Source organism: Sus scrofa, chromosome 2 (assembly GCF_054392235.1).
Source record: "Sus scrofa isolate SSC_HxYL_T2T_F1_AM1 chromosome 2, Sscrofa_HxYL_maternal_Yorkshire_Landrace_v2.0, whole genome shotgun sequence".
Classification (NCBI taxonomy): Eukaryota; Metazoa; Chordata; class Mammalia; order Artiodactyla; family Suidae; genus Sus; species Sus scrofa.
The window spans coordinates 52,158,099-52,176,223 of NC_139384.1; the positions used below are offsets into that span (position 1 = coordinate 52,158,099).

Below are 18,125 nucleotides of genomic sequence, written 5' to 3' on the forward strand. Positions count from 1 at the left end.
AACATGTCAGCAGGTCCTACATCTGTCGTATCAGGGCCAGACACGCACACGTTTAGGTGTTGACAAGTGTGTGCACAGACATGATGGTGTCTGTAGCGGTAGGCGTGCCTGCTGTGGGCGTGGCCCTTTGGGCATGCGCCCTGTCAGTGGGCCTGGGAGCATCCCCAGCGTGACGCGTGACGCGTGCGCAGGGGCCGGCTCACCCACCTGCGCAGGTTGTTGAGCACCATGATGTTGGCGTACATGTAATACAGGTAGTAGCTGTAGGGCGGGTTCTGCTCACTGGTCCAGATGTCCGGGCTGGGGCTCTTGTCGGAGAACATGTGGTCGCTGTGCTTGGACTCATCGTCCACGCTGTCAAACCCTGTCACCTGGGCAGGCGGAGGGGTCCTGCATCAAGCCAAGGCCTTGGAGCCAGGCCTCTCAGATGTGAAACCTCAGCAGGGGACCCCGTGGCCTGTCTGAGCCACCTTCTTCCCAGGGATGGGGAGTGGCCACAGGGCCCCAGTCTGTCCCTCCAGGGCTTGCAGAGATACCCAGGAAGTCAGACTGGAGAGTCTCAAGCCCCTGTGTGGCAGCAACAGTGGAGGGAAACTCAGGCCAGGCCCAGTGAAGGGTGAGGCAACCGTACCCACCATCCATCCCTCTGCTGCGCCAAGGAGGAACCCAGCGCTGCAGGATGGCCAGTGGCCACTGCCATCAGTAAGAGTGACAATGGCTATGAGGATGAAGGAGACAAGCATTTCCCATGACCCCACTGTATGCCAGACTCCGCTTGAAGCACTTACGACACATCAGCTGATTTAACACTTGTGGACCCTAGGAGGGAGGGCTTGGCAGGGAGAGTGAAACAGGGCCAGGTAAGGAGTGTGCCCACATGAGACAACCAGCTCTGAGCCTAAATGAGCTCAGGGTCTGCAGCCTTTGGGGCTACAGGTGGAGGACACCTGAGGGCATGTCCCAGGTGTGGCCATGAGAAACCAGCTGAGATGCCTCACAAACAGGCCGAGGTGGGCACCACGTAAGAGGGCCTCTTGGAAGGCTGAGCCGTGGCTGTTGGGAACCACCCACTGAGCCGGGCCAGAGCCGCTCAGGACTGGGTTCCTAGTGTAGCTCTCAGTATGGCCCTTATGGGTCTGGGGGCTGGTGTGCAGGGGACCTTAATTCTGCTCTGTGCTCACCAGCTCCATAATGCATCTGAACTCTCAGGGCCTGGCACGGGGGTAATAGCGCCTCTCCTGACTCTGCGTCCCACCAGGCAAGGCCCAGAACTGGCCCTCCCCTGGGCTTCAAGCCTTCCCAGTACCCCACCCACAGCCACAGGGCCACCCCTGAGGAGAAGGGAAATTCCCCTCCCTGTGGCAAGCTCATTATTCTACAAATCCAGCTTCTTGATTTGTGACCACCCCACATCTTGGGCACATGAGTGACAGCACATGAGTCACAGGATCTTAGACAAGAAGGCTGGGGAGTTCCTGTCGTGGCTCAGTGGAAATGAATCTGACTAGTATCCATAAGGACCCAGGTTTGATCCCTGGCCTCGCTCAGTGGATTAAGGATCTGGCGTTTCTGTGAACTGCAGTGTAGGTTGCAGACGTGGCTCGGATCTGGCATTGCTGTGGCTGGAGTGTAGGCTGGCAGCTGTAGCTCCCAACTGACCCCTAGCCTGGGAACTTCCATATGTTGAGAGGGCGGCCCTAACAAAAGACCAAAAAAGAAAAAGAAGAGAAGGCTGACCCAACCCACCTAGAATCCTCTCCTCCCTCACCCTCACCCAACTAGGCACATCGCCTGGGTGCCACCCACGCTTACATATTTGAGGAAGAGGTGAAGCTCTCGGTGATCTTGGGGGTTGATGGTGGCCTCAAAAAGGGGCAGGAAGATGTTCTCCAGCATCTTCCCAAAGCTTGGCAGCAGCTTTTTTGACCTAAATATGTCACTGGAGGAAGGCAAAGACTCAGTGATTAAGGTGGACCCTGGCCCTGTCAGAGACCTGCCCCAGCCCCTTCCTCAGGCTGAGAGGGTCCCCATTAAAGACCCAGAGTAGGAGTTCCCACCGTGGCTCAGAGGAAAAGAATCTGACTGGCATCCATGAGGACGCAGATTTGATCCCTGGCCTCAATCAGTGGGTTAAGGATCCGGCATTGCTGAGAGCTGTTGTGTAGGTCACAGACACAGGTCAGATCCCGTGTTGCTGTGGCTGTGGTGTAGGCCGGCAGCTCTAGCTCCAATTTGACCCTTAGCCTGCAAACCTCCATATGCCACGTGTGTGGCCCTATAAAGGCATAAATAGATAAATAAAGACCCAGAGTAGAGTCAGAAGTGGGATTCCAACACAGATCCTGCCCCCCCCCCCAACTCCTGACAGGTTCTGCAACACTAAGGATTGGTTTGCACACTCAACACCTACCCATGCTCATCACAGAGCTTTTCTCCAGCTGGAGGGTGAGCTGGGCTCCAACTCTGTACCACTCAGCTCACTTCCCCTAAACCACACATCCTGGCCCATCCAGGGGCTCCACATTTGCCAAACTGGAGCAGACAGTGCTAGTCTGCATCATATCCAGGCAGAGGGTCAGCAATGTAGGTCCCCCTAGGTCATTCATATCCCAGGCCTCACCCAAAAGGATGGTTCATCCTAAACCACAGTGAGAAGAGGGGCAGTAGTCCCCACCAGGCATCTGCACATATACATTCTTCAAAGAACAGAGTCTAGGAGTTCCCTTCATGGCTCAGTGGTTAACAAACCCGACTAGGATCCAGGAGGATGAGGGTTCAATCCCTGGCCTCGCTCAGTGGGTTAAGGATCTGGCATTGCCATGAACTGTGGTGTAGGTCGCAGACACGGCTCAGATCCTGCGTTGCTGTGGCTATGGCGTAGGCCAACAGCTATAGTTCCGATTGGACTCCTAGCCTGGGAACCTCCATATGCCACAGGTGTGGCCCTAAAATAGCCAAAAAAAAAAAAAAAAAAAAAAAAGGAACAGAGTCCAAGTGTCACAAGGACATCTTTGCTAACCACCAAGGGTGGAAAATCCCTGGGGAGGAGAGGCTAGGCTGGCACCAGAGCAGCCACCACACCACCACTTACACACACACACACACACACACACACACACAATTGCACGGACTCAGCAGCTCCTGCAGGACGGGAGGGGTTGGCATCCCCAGAGGACACAGGCAGACAGCAACTGCCTCACTTACTAGATCCGGGGCACCTGAATGATCCAGCGCATGTTGGGGGAGTAGACCTTGTGTTGGATGAACCAGCGAGCCAGGTTGGGCCACTCCTCGGGGCTGCGGCCGTAGATGGAGAGCCTCGGCTCTGAGTACTGGTACTTGCTCTCCTCCAGCTCCCGGGCCACCTCCTGGCACCAAGAAGAGCTCAGGTCAGCCCAGAGCACCCCAGCTGCTAGAACCTGCAGCTCCCTCCCTCAGCCACCTGCTTCTGGCCTCAGAAGATCTGATCTGCATCCTGTCGCTGATCTGCCCCCCACCCCAACTTGCCCCAGGATGTGCCTTCCTTGCTGTACAACCAGTACCTCGTGGGCCCCAGAGGACTGCTCCCTGCCTACCTGATTTATGGCTACCACAAGCTCCAGATGCTGCAGTCATGGCTACCAATGGTTTACTATGGGCTTCCTTTCACTACACCCCCAGCCCCTGCCAGATGAGATGGGAGCCTCACTAATAACTCACTCAGGCCAGTGTGAGTCAGCATTCACTCCACCTCCCTGGAGGAAGGTCTTGGGCCCGCACAGTTACATGGGTGGCCAGGCTGGCAGCGGAAGCATCTCCAGATGGGGCTAACCTATACCAGTGAAGGCAGCAAATACACAGAGTGGCAAGTCTGGATGCCGTGAGTGCCGCTAGGGATGGACACCCTCTCCTTTTTGCCTGTAGTCGGCACTGTCCACACATAGCACAGCCAGAACTGTGGGAGCTGCTGGCTGGATGGTGAATGGAAGAGGATTCAAGGAGAAGAGGAGGACAGGAGGCGTTCCCATCATGGCTCAGCGTTAACAAACCCAACTAGTATCCATGAAGGATGCGGATTTGATCCCTGGCCTCGCTCATTGGGTTAAGGATCCACCATTGCCATAAGCTGTGGTGTAGGTTGCAGACGTGGCTTGGATCCTGCATGGCTGTGGCTGTGGTGTAGGCCAGGGACTACAGCTCAGATTCGACCCCTAGTCTGGGAACCTCCATATGCTTCGGGTGCAGCTCTAAAAAGAGAAAAAAAAAAAAAAAAAGAAGAAGAAGAGGACATGAAGCCCTGCAGGGTCCCCACCCCGAGGGCAGATGCTGTCAGGAATCCAAAGAAGGCTGGGAAGAGGCCCAGGGCTCACTTACCTTGACCATCCGAGCAAAGTACTCTCCTCCCAGGTAGTTTTCAGTTTTCAAATACAGGTCACGCAGCTCACTGGCCCCTACTGGGTTGTATTTGGAGTTGAACTTGTCAAAGCGGTGGAACGTCTGCCGGCCCTGGAGAGCGAAGACACCAGCCAGCTGATCAGGTTGTTCTGCAGCCACTGCACACACACCCACCTGCTTCAGGCCTTCACAAGAGGCCTGACGTGAGCCATGCTGAAAAACACCTCCTGGGTCAGTTCTTGCGGGAAAGCTTGCAAAGTTCCAGGACCAGGGCCAGGCATCCTCACGTGGTCAGGCCTGGGGTCCTTTGGTGAGGCCCTCTGTGAAGGAGGATGGAAGGCCCTCATGCTCCCAGGAGCAGGGCTGACCAAGGTAAGCAGAGGACAGTGAGCCATCAGTAATAACCAGTGTTCTACTACTGCTGAGACTTCAGAAGGCGCTTTCTCCACATTGCCTCTTTCAGTACCTGGTTTAAGAGCTTTTTCATTGTGGTGTAATTTACATAACACAGAAGTTACCATCTTAACTAATTTTTTTGGCCGCACCCACACATGGAAATTCCCATGCCTGGGATCAAACCCGCACCATACCAATGACCCAAAGCCCCTGCAGTGACAACACCAGATCCTTAAACCACTGCACCACAAGGGAACTCCACCATCTTATTTTTTTTTTTTCTTTTGTCTTTTTAGGGCCACGCCTGTGGCATGTGGAGGTTCCCAGGCTAGGGGTCTAACAGAGCTGTAGCTGCCGGCCTATGCCAGAGCCACAGCAACATGAGATTCGAGTCCATCTGCAACCTATACCACAGCTCACGGCAACACCAGATCCTTAACCCACTGAGTGAGGCCAGGGATCGAACCCGCTACCTCATGATCTTAACTATTTTTAAGTGTATAAATTAAAAATGTATTTTTATGTATTTCAGTGCTATAAAATATATTCGCCTTGTTGTACAACTGTCACCGACATCCATCTCTAGAACTCTTTTCATCTTGTAAAACTGAAGCTGTACCCATTAAGCATTCATTCCCCATGACCCCCTCCTCCCCACCCCTGGGAACCACCATTCTCCTTTCTGTCTCTATGAGTTGCCTATTCCAGGTGCCTCAGACAAGTGGATTACACAGTGTTTGTCCTTTTGTGTCTGGCTTCTTTCACTTGGCATAAGGTTTCTAAGGTTCATCCATATTGTGGCAGGTATCAGCACTGTATTCCTTTTTAGGGCTAATATTCCAATGTGTCTGCATTTTGTTTATCCATTCAGCTATTGATGGATACTCACATTTTGTCCACCTTTTGGCCACCGTGAATAATGCAGCTAAAAGCTCTAATGTGCAAGCATGTGTTTTAGTCCCTGCTTTCACTTATCTGGGGCACATACCTAGGGGTGGAACTGCTGGCATATATGGTAATTTCACATTTAACTTTTAAAGGAAATGCCATACTGTTTTCTATAGCCACTTCCCACCTCATTTGGTATTTTAATAACTTTGGAATGTCAGTAAGACATGTGGCAGTCACCATTTTATAAGCAAGGAAATAAACACTTAAACGAGTTGCCTAAGGGCAGAAGTGGAATCACCCAAAGGGGACTTGTCTGACTCCAAGTCACATACTCTTTTCCCCTGTCCCAGAGCTGCTCCCAGCCCTGTTACTCTGTGAGGTCAAACAACCTCTCACTGTCCCCATGGCCAGAAGAGAAAGATGCCTTCAGAGCCAGCTCCTCTTCAAGTCCAACTGTGGCTGTTTCCCAGGGGGCTAAGCCCCCACCCAGGACTGTAAGGCCCTGGGGCCAAGGTCACTCACCGCGTGGACATCCAGCGAGTCCACAGTGAGGTCGTACGGGTCCATGTGCAGGCTGTCAAACACCTGCCGCAGGGTGATCTTCCGGCCCCGCTTCTCGGCCACTGTCCGGTCGGGTTCCGTCTGGTACGTGTGCTTGATGAAGCGCAGCAGGTGCTTCTGGTTCATGCAGGCAGCCGCGTGGATGTGTGTGTCCACCTGCAACACAGTCCCCCCGGCCCCGCACCAGCACGTGAGCTGAGCCATGTCTCTGGCAACATGAATCAGGATGCTGGGGCCTCAGTCCAGAGCGCAGAGCCTCAGCATCTCCACTGATGCTGGAGCTCCTGCCCCATTTCTCGTCTCGACTTTGGAATGGGTCTTCCTCCCTCTAGCTCTTCTGCCCAGTCCCCCTCCTTACAGCATCAAGAGATGGATCCCACTCCTGTTAACAAATCATCCACGCCACCCCCCGGCCCCGCCAAGTCTTCGAGATAAAGCTCAAGCTCCTTAGCCTGGGATTCAAGGCTTACTTCAAACCTAAGTCTCCCTTGCCACTGCCCAGTTCTCTGCTCCAGCCAGGACACCCCACTTAGAGGTCCCCGAGGCACTGTGCTAGTCTACTCCGAGTGTTCTCAGCCTGGCATGCCTGCCTTCCTCCTCACCAGTCTCATCTACCTGGTAATTTCCTAAGATCTCCTCCAGTGAGAAGCCCGTTCTGATCCTCAAGTACAATGGATCAGTTTTTCCCTTATCCAACCTGGGACCCTAGCACGGACATTCTTGTCACCATATATGTCCTCCAATCCATAGTTGTAACTGTCTGTCTCCTTTGTCACTAGATGGGGAACTCAGCTCTCAAGGGCAGGGACCACAATGGATGGATCTAAGTCTCCAGCGCCTACCCCAGAGCCTGCTATGACATTGAATCCATGGATCAAGGAATGGGCCAAGGGTGGGAGATTCTAATAGCTTGGTTCTAGCCCACCAAATGCTCCACAAAATCCCACTCCTCCCACTGGCCTCTCTTGGAACACACAGCACCTTCATTCCCTCAGCCACCAGCCCTAAAGAAATAGAGCCCTAGCTGAGCTGAGGGATGGTCTGAAGTCACAGTGAGAGCATCCTGACCCCTGCCATGAGCCCAAGGGGCCTGAGCAAGGTCCCTGGGGAAGGTGGCAGCGGCCTCGCAGACCAGCGCACGGCCAGCCGCCAGCCCGCACTGCGCAGCTCTTACTGCAGCCAACTGGGCACTCCGCCAGGGCCAGGACGAGGAGGCGGCTGACCTCAGGCCAGGGAACGCTGTCCACAGCTGGCCAGGCATCTCCGATTCAGGCCAAACCAGACATTTGATCCACTGAACCTCTGTGAGCTTTTTTACCAGCCAGCTCATGTCCCTGGCCGCATCACTCACTCATCGGGGCCCTTCCTGCCCTGAATCCTGCCACTCCTCCGGAAAGGCAGACCACTGGGCATCGGAGAAGGGAAGTAACAAAGGTTAAAACATCGCCCAAAGCACAGCACACAGATTCAGGCACCTCAGGGATGGGCTGGGCTCAGATGGGATCCACCAGGGAAGGTTGGCCAGGCTTAGCTCGGCTGGACACAGCTGGACTCTACTGCCCAGCATGACTTAGCATGTTTTGGGCTTTCTTGCCGTCCTACAGCAGACCAATGACACACCGCAGGGGGTGCAGCCTGTCCCTACCCCCATGAGTCACAAGATGAGGGAGGAAAACACGCAGCCAATCCAGGAAGCATCTGATCCCAACTTTAAGATGACCAAGGTGATTATTTTAGGCCCAAGTGAAAGAACCTGTCACTGGAGGTCAGCATTTTCAATTCGCCAGAAGATCCAAGAGCGTCCCTTGCTTTCACCTAACATCCAGGGCTAAACAAACAGTTTCGAAACAGGGCTGGCCAGTACCTGGCCCCTAAGCCAACACTGACTGTTTGCACACCCATGGCAGACAGCGGCCAATTAGAACATGCTTCACTAAGCTTGGGGAGTAGCCTCAGGGGTTCAGTCCCAGGGGTCATGTTTAGCACAGAAGATGAAACCTATTTTTTTTGGGGGGGGGGCCCCACACCCATGGCATATGGAGGGTCCCAGGCTAGGGGTTGAATGGGAGCTCTAGCTGCTGGTCTACGCCACAGCCATAGCAATGCAGGATCAGAGCCGCATCTGTGACCTACACCACAGCTCATGGCAATGCCGGATCCTCAACCCACTGAGCAAGGCCAGGGATGGAGCCGCAACCTCATGGTTCCTAGTCAGATTTGTTTCTGATGCGCCATGATGGGAACTCCAAAACCTATTTTCCTATCCCTGATATGACACTGACACTAAACTGGGAAAGGCCTAATCTTCCCCCAACTCTCAAGCACCAAACACACTCAGCCCCCGGTTCTCAGCTCTGAGCAGAAAACAACCGTCTCAGTTATACAACCCTGCTGGTTGGAACTTCTGGGGCCACGACTCATGACCTTCTGTGATGCTGCTGGGGATTTGCACAAATACCGCCCCCACCAACCCATGACCACACACAGCCCATGCCTCAGGGCCGGCCCGCACAACACTGACAGCCACTTGGAAGCGTGGAGGCCAGCTTCCAGCCCATCCTGGATTTCAGAAAGTCAGCTGTCTTCCACTAACAGAGGCTCCCGGAGTAAGAGGAAGCAGCCAGGGGGCAGGGGGCAGGGAGGGACAGTCACAGCCTGACCTGGAACAGACCTGGGCCTATGTTTATGGTCTGCTGTGGCGCCAGAGAACAGGCCACTATGTCACAGCACAGGGCTCAAGGCCATCTCTCTAGAGAGCGCATGAACGCCCAGAGTGACAGGTAACCCCAAGGATCAACTATAATATGTCCACGCCAGAACTCTCGCCCACATCATGGGCCACTGGTTAGCCCAGGAACACCCCCTGCGGCCGCAGCCCAGAAGCAAACAGTGTCAGAGCCACTGCAGTCAGGGAGGATTCCGCCCCCCACAGCAGGAAGCAGTCAGGCCCAGAGCACCCACGTGTGCAGAGGGCTGGGCTGCACGGGGCGGGCCAAGGAGTTCCCTGGGACACCCATTTGGGGGTGTAGGTGCATTCGGGCAGGGCTGAGAGGAGCTGGCCCAGTAACAGGCACCCACCTGTCTGAGCACCTGAGGATTGCAGAGAAGAAACAGATGGTGCTAGAAGGTGAAAATGGCACGTAGGTGGTGTCTGACACATGTCCTTTCATCTCTGCCAAGAAATCCTCCACCACGAGCCTCAGAGCCCAGGAGCTGAAGCTTAACACACTTATAAGGCTCTTGCTCCCAATCCAAGTAGGAGTCCACCCTGGACCCCATGACAACAGCAGAGGTGATCTGGGGGCCTCCCTGGAGGAGGCCCTCTGTGTAGCTTGGCTGAGTGCTCCCAGGCAGGTGGTCAGGGAGGCCTGAGCTGGGCTCCCCAGAGGAGACGCAACCTCCTCTGGCCACTTTGACAAAGCTGACTCCAGGGAGGGGCAGTCCTCAAGGAGTGGCATCCAGAATAGAGCCCCATGCAGTGATAAGGCCCCATGGTGACTCAGCTGGGGTTTGGCCCTTCCTCCTCCAGGCAAAGCCAAACCACCACCCTTCCCGGTAAGCTTTGGACACTGCCATGGCCCTGCCTGCCTCCAATAACCAAGGGCCCCTGCATGATCCAGAACCTCACACGCATCTGAGGGCTCACTCCCCACTGCTCTCTGCTACCTTCTCCCTTACCCCTTGAGCCCAGGACCTCAGGTCTCTCCTGTCTCGGGCTTGTTCCCTCCCACCATTTGTACCTGCTGCTCCCTCGAGCTATCACTCCCCGATTCCCCCACCCCCCGACCCCACTTTTTTTGTCTTTTTATTTATTTTTTTGTCTTTTTGCCTTTTCTAGGGCCACTCCCACGGCATATGGAGGTTCCCAGGCTAGGAGTCTAATCGGTGCTGTTGCTGCTGGCCTATGCCAGAGCCATAGCAATGCCAGATCCGAGCCTCGAGTCTGCGACCTATACCACAGCTCAGGTGACACCAGATCCTTAACCCACTGAGCGAGGCCGGGGATCGAACCTGCAACCTCATGGTTCCTAGTCTGATTCATTTCCACTGCAGCCTGACAGGAACTCCCCTACTCCTTCTAAGTCAGCTCAGTCAACTCCCAGCCTCTTCCTGCAAGAAACCCTACCACCTCTTCCTGCAAGACATCATACCAATAACAACAGGCTGAGAACTGGACGTGCACCAGAAGTGACTCTTATTTAACATGAAATGCCCCATGCTTGGCACAGATCCCAGGCTTGCAGTATATTAGTTATATGGAAGAAAATGGAAAATCTGGTGATCGTTTAACCTATGCACCTGCCGCAGCTGAGGCCCCTGCAGGCACCTGAGCCCAGGCGGCTCAAGCACTCTAGGGGAGGGCCGGAGAGGGGAGCACATCAGATGCTCTTCCTCAAATACAGCATATCCAGGAGGAAGGAGAACCACAAACTCTGAAGTCCAAAGAGGTCTTGATAGCTTTTTTGGACCCAAGATAAATTTAATATATTCTCAGGAGTTCCCGTTGTGGCACAGTGGAAACAAATCCAACTAGGAACCATGAGGTTGCGGGTTCAATCCCTGGCCTTGCTCAGTGGGTTAAGGATCCGGCGTTGTGTGAGCTGTGCTGTAGGTCGAAGACGTGGCTTGGATCTGGCATTGCTGTGGCTGTGGTGTAGGCTGGCAGCTGTAGCTCCCATTGGACCCCTAACCTGGGAACTTTCATATGCCACAGGTGCAGCCCTAAAAAGCCAATAATAATAATAATAATATATTCTCTACCTTAAAAGTAGGCTGGTCTCAACTTTTATAATCAATTAATAGACAATGCCCTATTTTTCCAGGAAGAGAACACATTCCAAAACATATACAACATGGGCAAAAATTTCCACCTAGAGTCATACCAAGCACCATCTGAGGCCTGGCCCCATGCAGGGGAAGCAACTGGCCAGTCTTCCTCCTGCATGTACACATCACACACCTCTGGCCACGAAAGGCCACATGGGGGACCAGCCCAAGACTGGCACAGGGCACCCCAGTGGGTTACCAGGGGGGTCCGGGAGGGGGGCTCTGAGCACTGGCCCAGCCAACGCACCTTTCTCACATTATAGAAGTCTCGGTGGGGGTTACTCTTCAACTCTTTGAACTCAGACATTTCATTTAACATCTCGTGAAGGCTGAACTTGGATTCCAGAAAGTTCAGTCGCCGATGACAGTATGTTTTCCTGCGGGTTGGGAAGGGGGAGAAACCACCATTGAGGAGAAGTCACATCTCAAGTGCTCCAGTATGGAGACGTCCTGTGTCTGTGGGGACTGACCCACCCTCGGATGGAAGGTGAGGACAGAGCCAGAGTGGGAGGGGTGAGGAGGGACCAGTTTTTGCAGACCCGGCCCAAGGGTGCAGCCAGGTGCTCTAGGAAATGTGTGGAGAGTCGATAGGGGGCAGTAGAGAGCTGCCTCTACAAGCTCATACAGCTGCAACTTCTGGCTTTATGGGCTTAGGCAATTAATCTCAAGCTTTGGCCTTGCGTGAACAAGTATGGAAGTGACAGTACCCAGGACTGAAGCGAGGGTTAAGCTGGCTTCTGTGCGTGAAGGGCCCAACTCTGAGCACAGCGGAGGCTCGATGAAAGTTTCCTTCCTCAGCCCTTTCATCTATCCTCAGCCACTTTTAATTCCTTGAAAGGAGTTTCACTTCCGCCCAAAAGATCGGGACTAAGTCAAAACCTAAGGCGTGCCTTGCCCACCTTGACTGCAGAAACCCACCCTGTGACCGGATGCCATCCCTCCTCCCCACACCCCGAGACCTGAACACGCTTCTCAACTCTGCAATTTCAGAGAGGAAGATGTTGTGTATCACGGGCATTTGAGGAACATAGGAATGCTTGTCACCAGGACAGAAATCTCTGCAAGGACTGATGTCCCCACCAGTGGCAAAGGCCACAGGGGATGGAAGCACTCGCTGTCCTCGGCCAACTGCCAGCCCATACCCAGCCCAGGTGCCTGGCCACGTGCCTTGTGCCCACAGCCGCACAGAACCTTCGGCCCCGATTCAGGCCACCCTGCTCCCTTGTGGGCCCCCAGACACACAGAGCCCCCTTGGCATCCAGTCACTCAGACTTTCATAAAGAGCAGCTGCCAACCCTGGGCCAGCACCAGCATCTGTCTGCCACGATGAGCCCCAGAGCAGAGTGTAGCAGAGGCTGAGTTGGAAGGGATTCATTCCCAAGGTCATCTCACCCAGTCTCTTCCCCGGAGCACTCACCCTGACAGCCTCCTAGACCGGACATCCCCTGCTCATACATCTCCTGGAATAGTCCCCATCCCCAAGGCTTCCCCTAAAAGCTGCTCATATTGGTGGCAATGTGCTCCCAAAACTGTCCTTCTCTCTGCCAGGTCTTGGCTCTGCCTTCTGATCCCCGAGGACCAAGACCCAGGCCACCCACCTCCTGGGCCTACTCTTTTTCCCTTAGAAACTGGTGAGACCCCATTCGCAACAAAACCCCAAAGACGGTCAAGAGAGACGTGCCTCAGCCATGCCAAGCACCTCTCCCTCCCCAGGACTTCCGGTCCTGGCTGGGCACTCATGGCACAGCCTCTCGGAGGCTCGGGGCCCAACCAGCAGAGCCTCCATCACTAATTAGCTTAGGTGCTTACCCAAGTTCAAGAAGGCAGCTCCCTGCCGGGTTAGTTCAAACCAAGCCCACGAGCATCATGGGGTCATGGCTCAAAGTTCCCAGGCTCCCTGAACTCTCCCCTCCAGAAACACAGAAAAATGCAACACCAGAAGCAATGGTCTTCATTGCTCCTCTACCACCTCCGGTAACACTCTAGGCTGTGACTCTCCACAAGTCTGCAGGCAGCTTGGGCGGGTGGGGTGGGGTTGGTGACACCAATTTAAGGTGCACAGGTGGCCAATGGCAAGCAGAAGCTTAACACCTGTGCATGCAGAAGGGGGAAGGTAATACCAACTCTAAGAATAAGCCAGCCCGTGGTGGAAAATTGATGCAGAAACCCACTATGCACAGGGGAGAGGAGACACCCCTCTCTTTCTGGGATCGTTCAGCTGAAGGAAAGCCCAGAGCGAAAGGCCGTTCTCAGTCCCTTCCCAGAATAGCACCCCTAAAAAGAGATGTGGACTCAGGGGAAAGCTGGCTTACGTGGGGCCATCAGTGATGAGAGCCAGGATGTGGCTCATGTCCACTGTGTAGGTCTCCAGGTCGGGGTAGGGCAGGCTGTGGGGCTCCTGGCGCTCCAGCATCTTCTTGTTATCGTACACAAAGAGGATGCCCCCCTGCATGCGGACCAGGTAGCCCAGGTTCGGGGGAGCATCATCCAGGCAGTAAGGGTCTTCCTGGGGCAGTGGGGGTGGGTGGAAGTCTGCAAAACAGCACTGAGTGAGGGCCAAGTGTCTTGCTTGACCTCAGGAGCTCAAAAGTCGTGTTTCTGGTGAGACCTGTCCTGGTCCCTCTGGTCTAAAACCCAACCACCCCACCTGCCCTGACATCTCATATTCCCTTCCCTGCCTTATTTTGTCTGCTTAGCACTTACCACTATGTAAAATAACTTCTTTTGCTTTTTAGAGCTGCACCCACAGCCTATGGAAGTTCCCAGGCTAGGGGTGGAATCGAAGCTATAGCTGCCGACCTACACCACAGCTCATTGGCAACGCCAGATCCTTAACTCACTGAGCGAGGCCATAGATCAAACCCGAATCCTCGTGAATCCTAGCCGGGTTTGTTAACCACTGAGCCACCAAGGGAACTCCCAAATTCTCTTCTTTATCTTGGGTAGTATATTGTTCATTGGTATCCCCATTTCCTAGAACAGTTCCTAGCACAAGGCTGGCACTTCAAGACTTTTTTTTTTTTTTTTTTTTCTGCACCCACAGCATGTGAAAGTTCCCAGGCCAGGGACTGAATCTGAGCCACAGGGCCGGGCCAAGGATTGAACCTGCACAGCAATGGAGACACCACCAGATCCCTAACCTGCTATGCCATAGCGGAAACAACAAGACAGTTTTTTAATTTAACTAAAATAAGCCTCAGCCTCCTGGGTACTTCCAGGACACAGGCTTATTAAAAAGGGTGGCTGTGTTTTCTCCTAAGTAGAGTACAGAGAGGACCTGGGACTGCCCAGTGGGAATAACTGCCCCTGAGCTTCTATATCTTCCTGAGTCCAGGGTGGCCAAGGGCCTAGATGCATAAGCCACCTCCCCCCTCCCAATAATCACAGAATAGGGAGCTTGTCTCCCTCAATGACAGAGCTGTCTGTCCCCAGGTTGTGAGCACTTAGCCCACAGGAGGCAGAAAAGGCCTCCTGGCTATTTCCCAGCCACAAGACTTGGAGCAAACCACTTTGTCTCCTGCTCCTGTCTACTCAGCTGAGCTTGACACCACTGCTTTAATGGGCTGCTGTGAAGGCTGCAGTAGCAGGTAAAGAAAAATGCTCTGTAAACAGTAATACATCCTAGGCATTATCGCATTACTCTCTGAGTGGGTTTTCCTGACTCTCGATAAGCTCTGTTCTGGCCAAGGACCAGGCTACGCTAAACTGCAGTGGAACCAGGGGCTTCAGCTCTGCACATCTGCCAGCCCCACTAGGGTCCAGCCTAGGCAGCAGGAAACCCTGGAATCTTCATCAAAGGAAGGAACGAAGGTGGGGTGACGGCCTGAGCATCCCCCGTCAGTATTCCTGGAACAGATGTGAGAGTCACAGGGGATGAGGCAACAGACAGCTGGGAACTGACATTACCCCATCAGGCATGGCTGCAGAGAGTCCCTGACATGTGCCAGCACTTGGGGGAAATCACGACCTTCATCTCAGCACATTCACGCCCAGGATCACTGGGTACTCTGGTTTGTGTAAAGCACACTTTTGGAGTTCCCGTTGTGGCACAGTGGTAAACGAGTCCAACTAGGAACCAAGAGGTTGCGGGTTCGATCGCTGGCCTGGCTCAGTGGGTTGAGGATCCTGGGTTGCTGTGACCTGTGGTGTGGGTTGCAGATGCAGCTCAGATTTGGCATTGCTGTGGCTCTGGCGTAAGCCGGCAGCTACAGCTCCAATTAGATGCCTAGACTGGGAACCTCCATATGCTGTGGATGCGGCCTTAAAAAGACAAAAAATAAAATAAAATAAAATAAAGCACACCTTTGATGGTCATTCCTGCCTGCTCTTGCCAACAGTGGGGCTGATGGGACCAACTGTCCTCAGATAGTCTAGGAAATGGTCCCAGGAGGCTGCAATTTACCCAGGGCCCTAGCAGGTAAGAGATACCCAAAGTCCAGGTCCAGAGCTTCAAGGCAGTCAGAGACAGGAGCATCTTAGCACCAACTGCACACCCAGGGGGGCCGCCAGGGTCCTGGGAGCTGGCACAGACCACAGGGCCCTCATTTGATCCCCTCAACCACCAACTTTCAAGATCAATGTTTCCTGTTCTCTTCATTCCTATTACAGCCTCTGCTGCTCCTGGGTCCATCACCAGCCAAACAGACTCCACCAGAAGCCTTCCTGCCTTCTCCAAACCCTCCTTCCCCAAACTCCACGGCATCAACATAGCTACCATTTATCAAACACTAGATGCCAGGACCACACTCACTACTTCACAGACATTCTCTCATCTCATCCTCCCAACAGGCCCAAGGGATACATATTATTAGTATTCCCATTTTACAGATCAAGAAACTGAGGTCTGGGAGTTCCCATCATGGCACAGTGGAAATGAATCCGACTAGGAACCAGGAGGTTGCAGGTTCGATCCCTGGCCTCACTCAGTGGGTTAAGGATCTGGTGTTGCTGTGAGCTGTGGTGTAGGTCGCAGACTCGGCTCGCATCCCGCGTTGCTGTGGCTCTGGCATAGGCTGGCAGCTACAGCTTGGATTTGACCCCTAGCCTGGGAACCTCCATATGCCAAGGGTGCGGGCCTAAAAAACGAACGAAAGAGAGAAAGAGAGAAAGAGAGAGAGGAAGGAAGGAAGGAAGGAAGGAAGGAAGGAAGGAAGGAAGGAGGGAAGGAAGGAGGGAAGGAGGGAAGGAAGGAAGGAAGGAGCGAGCTAACTGAAGTCTGGAGAAATACCTTCTTTGCCCAAGAAAGTGTGGAGCTTACATCAGCAGGCAGGTGTGTTTGACTCCAGACTCCCCTGCCCTGGAACTTCTTCTCTCCTCTAACCCCCACTCCACCCACCCCACCAGCAGCGTGGCATTTACTACATGTGTTTAAAATCCAGCAGGAGCCTGCCTGTCTCCCTAGAGGATTCCCAAGATCAGGGACTGTCTTTCACTTCTCTGTCTCTTAAATGCTACAGCTCAGCTCAACGCAGGGCAAGACACACAATGCACCCAGAATCCATCCTGGGGGGAGCCAGCAAAATAAAAAAATCAGTGTAGGGAGTTCCTGTCATGGTGCAGTGGAAAGGAATCTGACTAGGAACCATGAGGTTGAGGGTTCAATCCCCAGCCTTGCTCAGTGGGTTGAGGATCCGGCATTGCCGTGAGCTGTGATGTAGGTCCCAGACACAGCTTGGATGCCGTGTTGCTGTGGCTGTGGTGTAGGCTTGCAGCTGTAGTTCCGACTGGACCCCTAGCCTGGGAACCTCCATATGCCTCAGGTGCAGCCCTAAAAAGAAAAAAAAAAAAAATCAGTGTAGGAGAAGCCAATACCAGGGCTCTGCCCTTAAAACACCATCAGGGGGAAACATATCCAACCAGGGAAAAGTCCTGACCAACTCCCATGCCGTGCACCACTTGGAATCCCACCTGCAGCCACAGCACCGTACCTGGGAGCCCCTCTTCCGGAGGTGCAGCGTCTGCTTGCCGATGACTCAGGTACTGGGCTGTGGTCCGTGGAAAGCGGTGGTAGGCAAGCCGGGCATACTTCTCCCGGATCATCAGAGCCTTGGCCAGGCTCTTGGCAGCCTGCTCATAGTCCTCCACAGTGATCTGCAGAAAAGGGTTCCCACAGCAGGCCTGAGACCACCATCCTACCAAGATCTACCACAAGGTCGGCCCTTGGCTGGCAGCTCGGAACTTGGGCTTGGGGGGCAGGCATTCCCACCACAGTGGGCACAGTGGTTCCCTGTGCTTAAGTGGTCTGTACAGTGGATGCTGGACACCCAATTCCTTTTAGGAACCTGGAATGCAGGGGTGTGCTCTGCAGATGTGCAGCCAGCCCCAGTAAAACCTCAGGCGCTGGGTCTCTATGAGCTTTCATGGTAGACGAGTTTCACACATGCTGTCACACTTTAATGCAGAGGGAACTGATTTTGCTCTGGCCACTCCACTGGAAGGGATTCCTGGGAAAAGCTTGACATTAGCCTCCTCCAGACTCTCACCCACTTCTTCCCTTGGCTGCCCTGGCTCTGCATCCTTGCACAGCAACAGATCCTAGTCATGAGTATAGCCATGTGCCGAGTCCTAGGAGTCCTCTTGGCAAATCATGGAACCCAGAGGTGGTTTGGGGGACCCCAACAAAGGAGGAGAGTTGGGCCGATGAAACGGAGGTAGGTGTTCCCGCCTGCACACCCCGGGCCAGCCTCAGTGCTGCAGACTGAACCTCAAGGCAGCTGCTACTGCACCCAGCAAATGAAGTGGCAAAGCCTGGACCTGATGAGGGTGAGCATCATCATTTTCAGCTAAGAAAATACCTGGGTCCTTCAGAAGGAAAGACCAAAACTTCTGTGTGCTCAGTCTGCCGCTTTGCCAACCCCAGGCTTCTGACTCCACTGGCAATCGCCCCAATTCACCCCGTCCACAAGCGCTTATGTGTTATGGGACAGACCCTGGCCATAGATTTCATTTGGTCCTCACTGCAAGCTCTTTCGCACCTGGGCGAACGGAGACCCAGAGAGAATAAATCACAGGAAGTGACAAAGTCAAACTTCAGACTCTGATCTGATTGATTTCCAAAGTCCAAGGATGCTCTGTTT

At 53.9% G+C, this 18,125-nt stretch overlaps 1 protein-coding gene across 7 annotated transcripts in view; it reads right to left on the reverse strand.

The window, feature by feature from the left end:
* The window catches only part of AMPD3 (adenosine monophosphate deaminase 3), a 104,874-nt gene that overhangs the window by 9,581 nt on the left and 77,168 nt on the right, over nt 1-18,125 (reverse strand). For all 7 annotated transcript variants that reach the window (XM_085012074.1, XM_013994571.3, XM_013994570.3 and 4 more), the window contains exons 4-11: nt 16,977-17,139; nt 13,362-13,581; nt 11,297-11,426; nt 6,184-6,378; nt 4,354-4,485; nt 3,205-3,368; nt 1,813-1,939; nt 208-371 (exon numbers count right to left, since the gene is read on the reverse strand). In XM_085012074.1, coding sequence (XP_084868200.1) covers nt 208-371; nt 1,813-1,939; nt 3,205-3,368; nt 4,354-4,485; nt 6,184-6,378; nt 11,297-11,426; nt 13,362-13,581; nt 16,977-17,139 — 1,295 coding nt within the window. The remainder of the gene's footprint in view (nt 1-207; nt 372-1,812; nt 1,940-3,204; nt 3,369-4,353; nt 4,486-6,183; nt 6,379-11,296; nt 11,427-13,361; nt 13,582-16,976; nt 17,140-18,125) is intronic.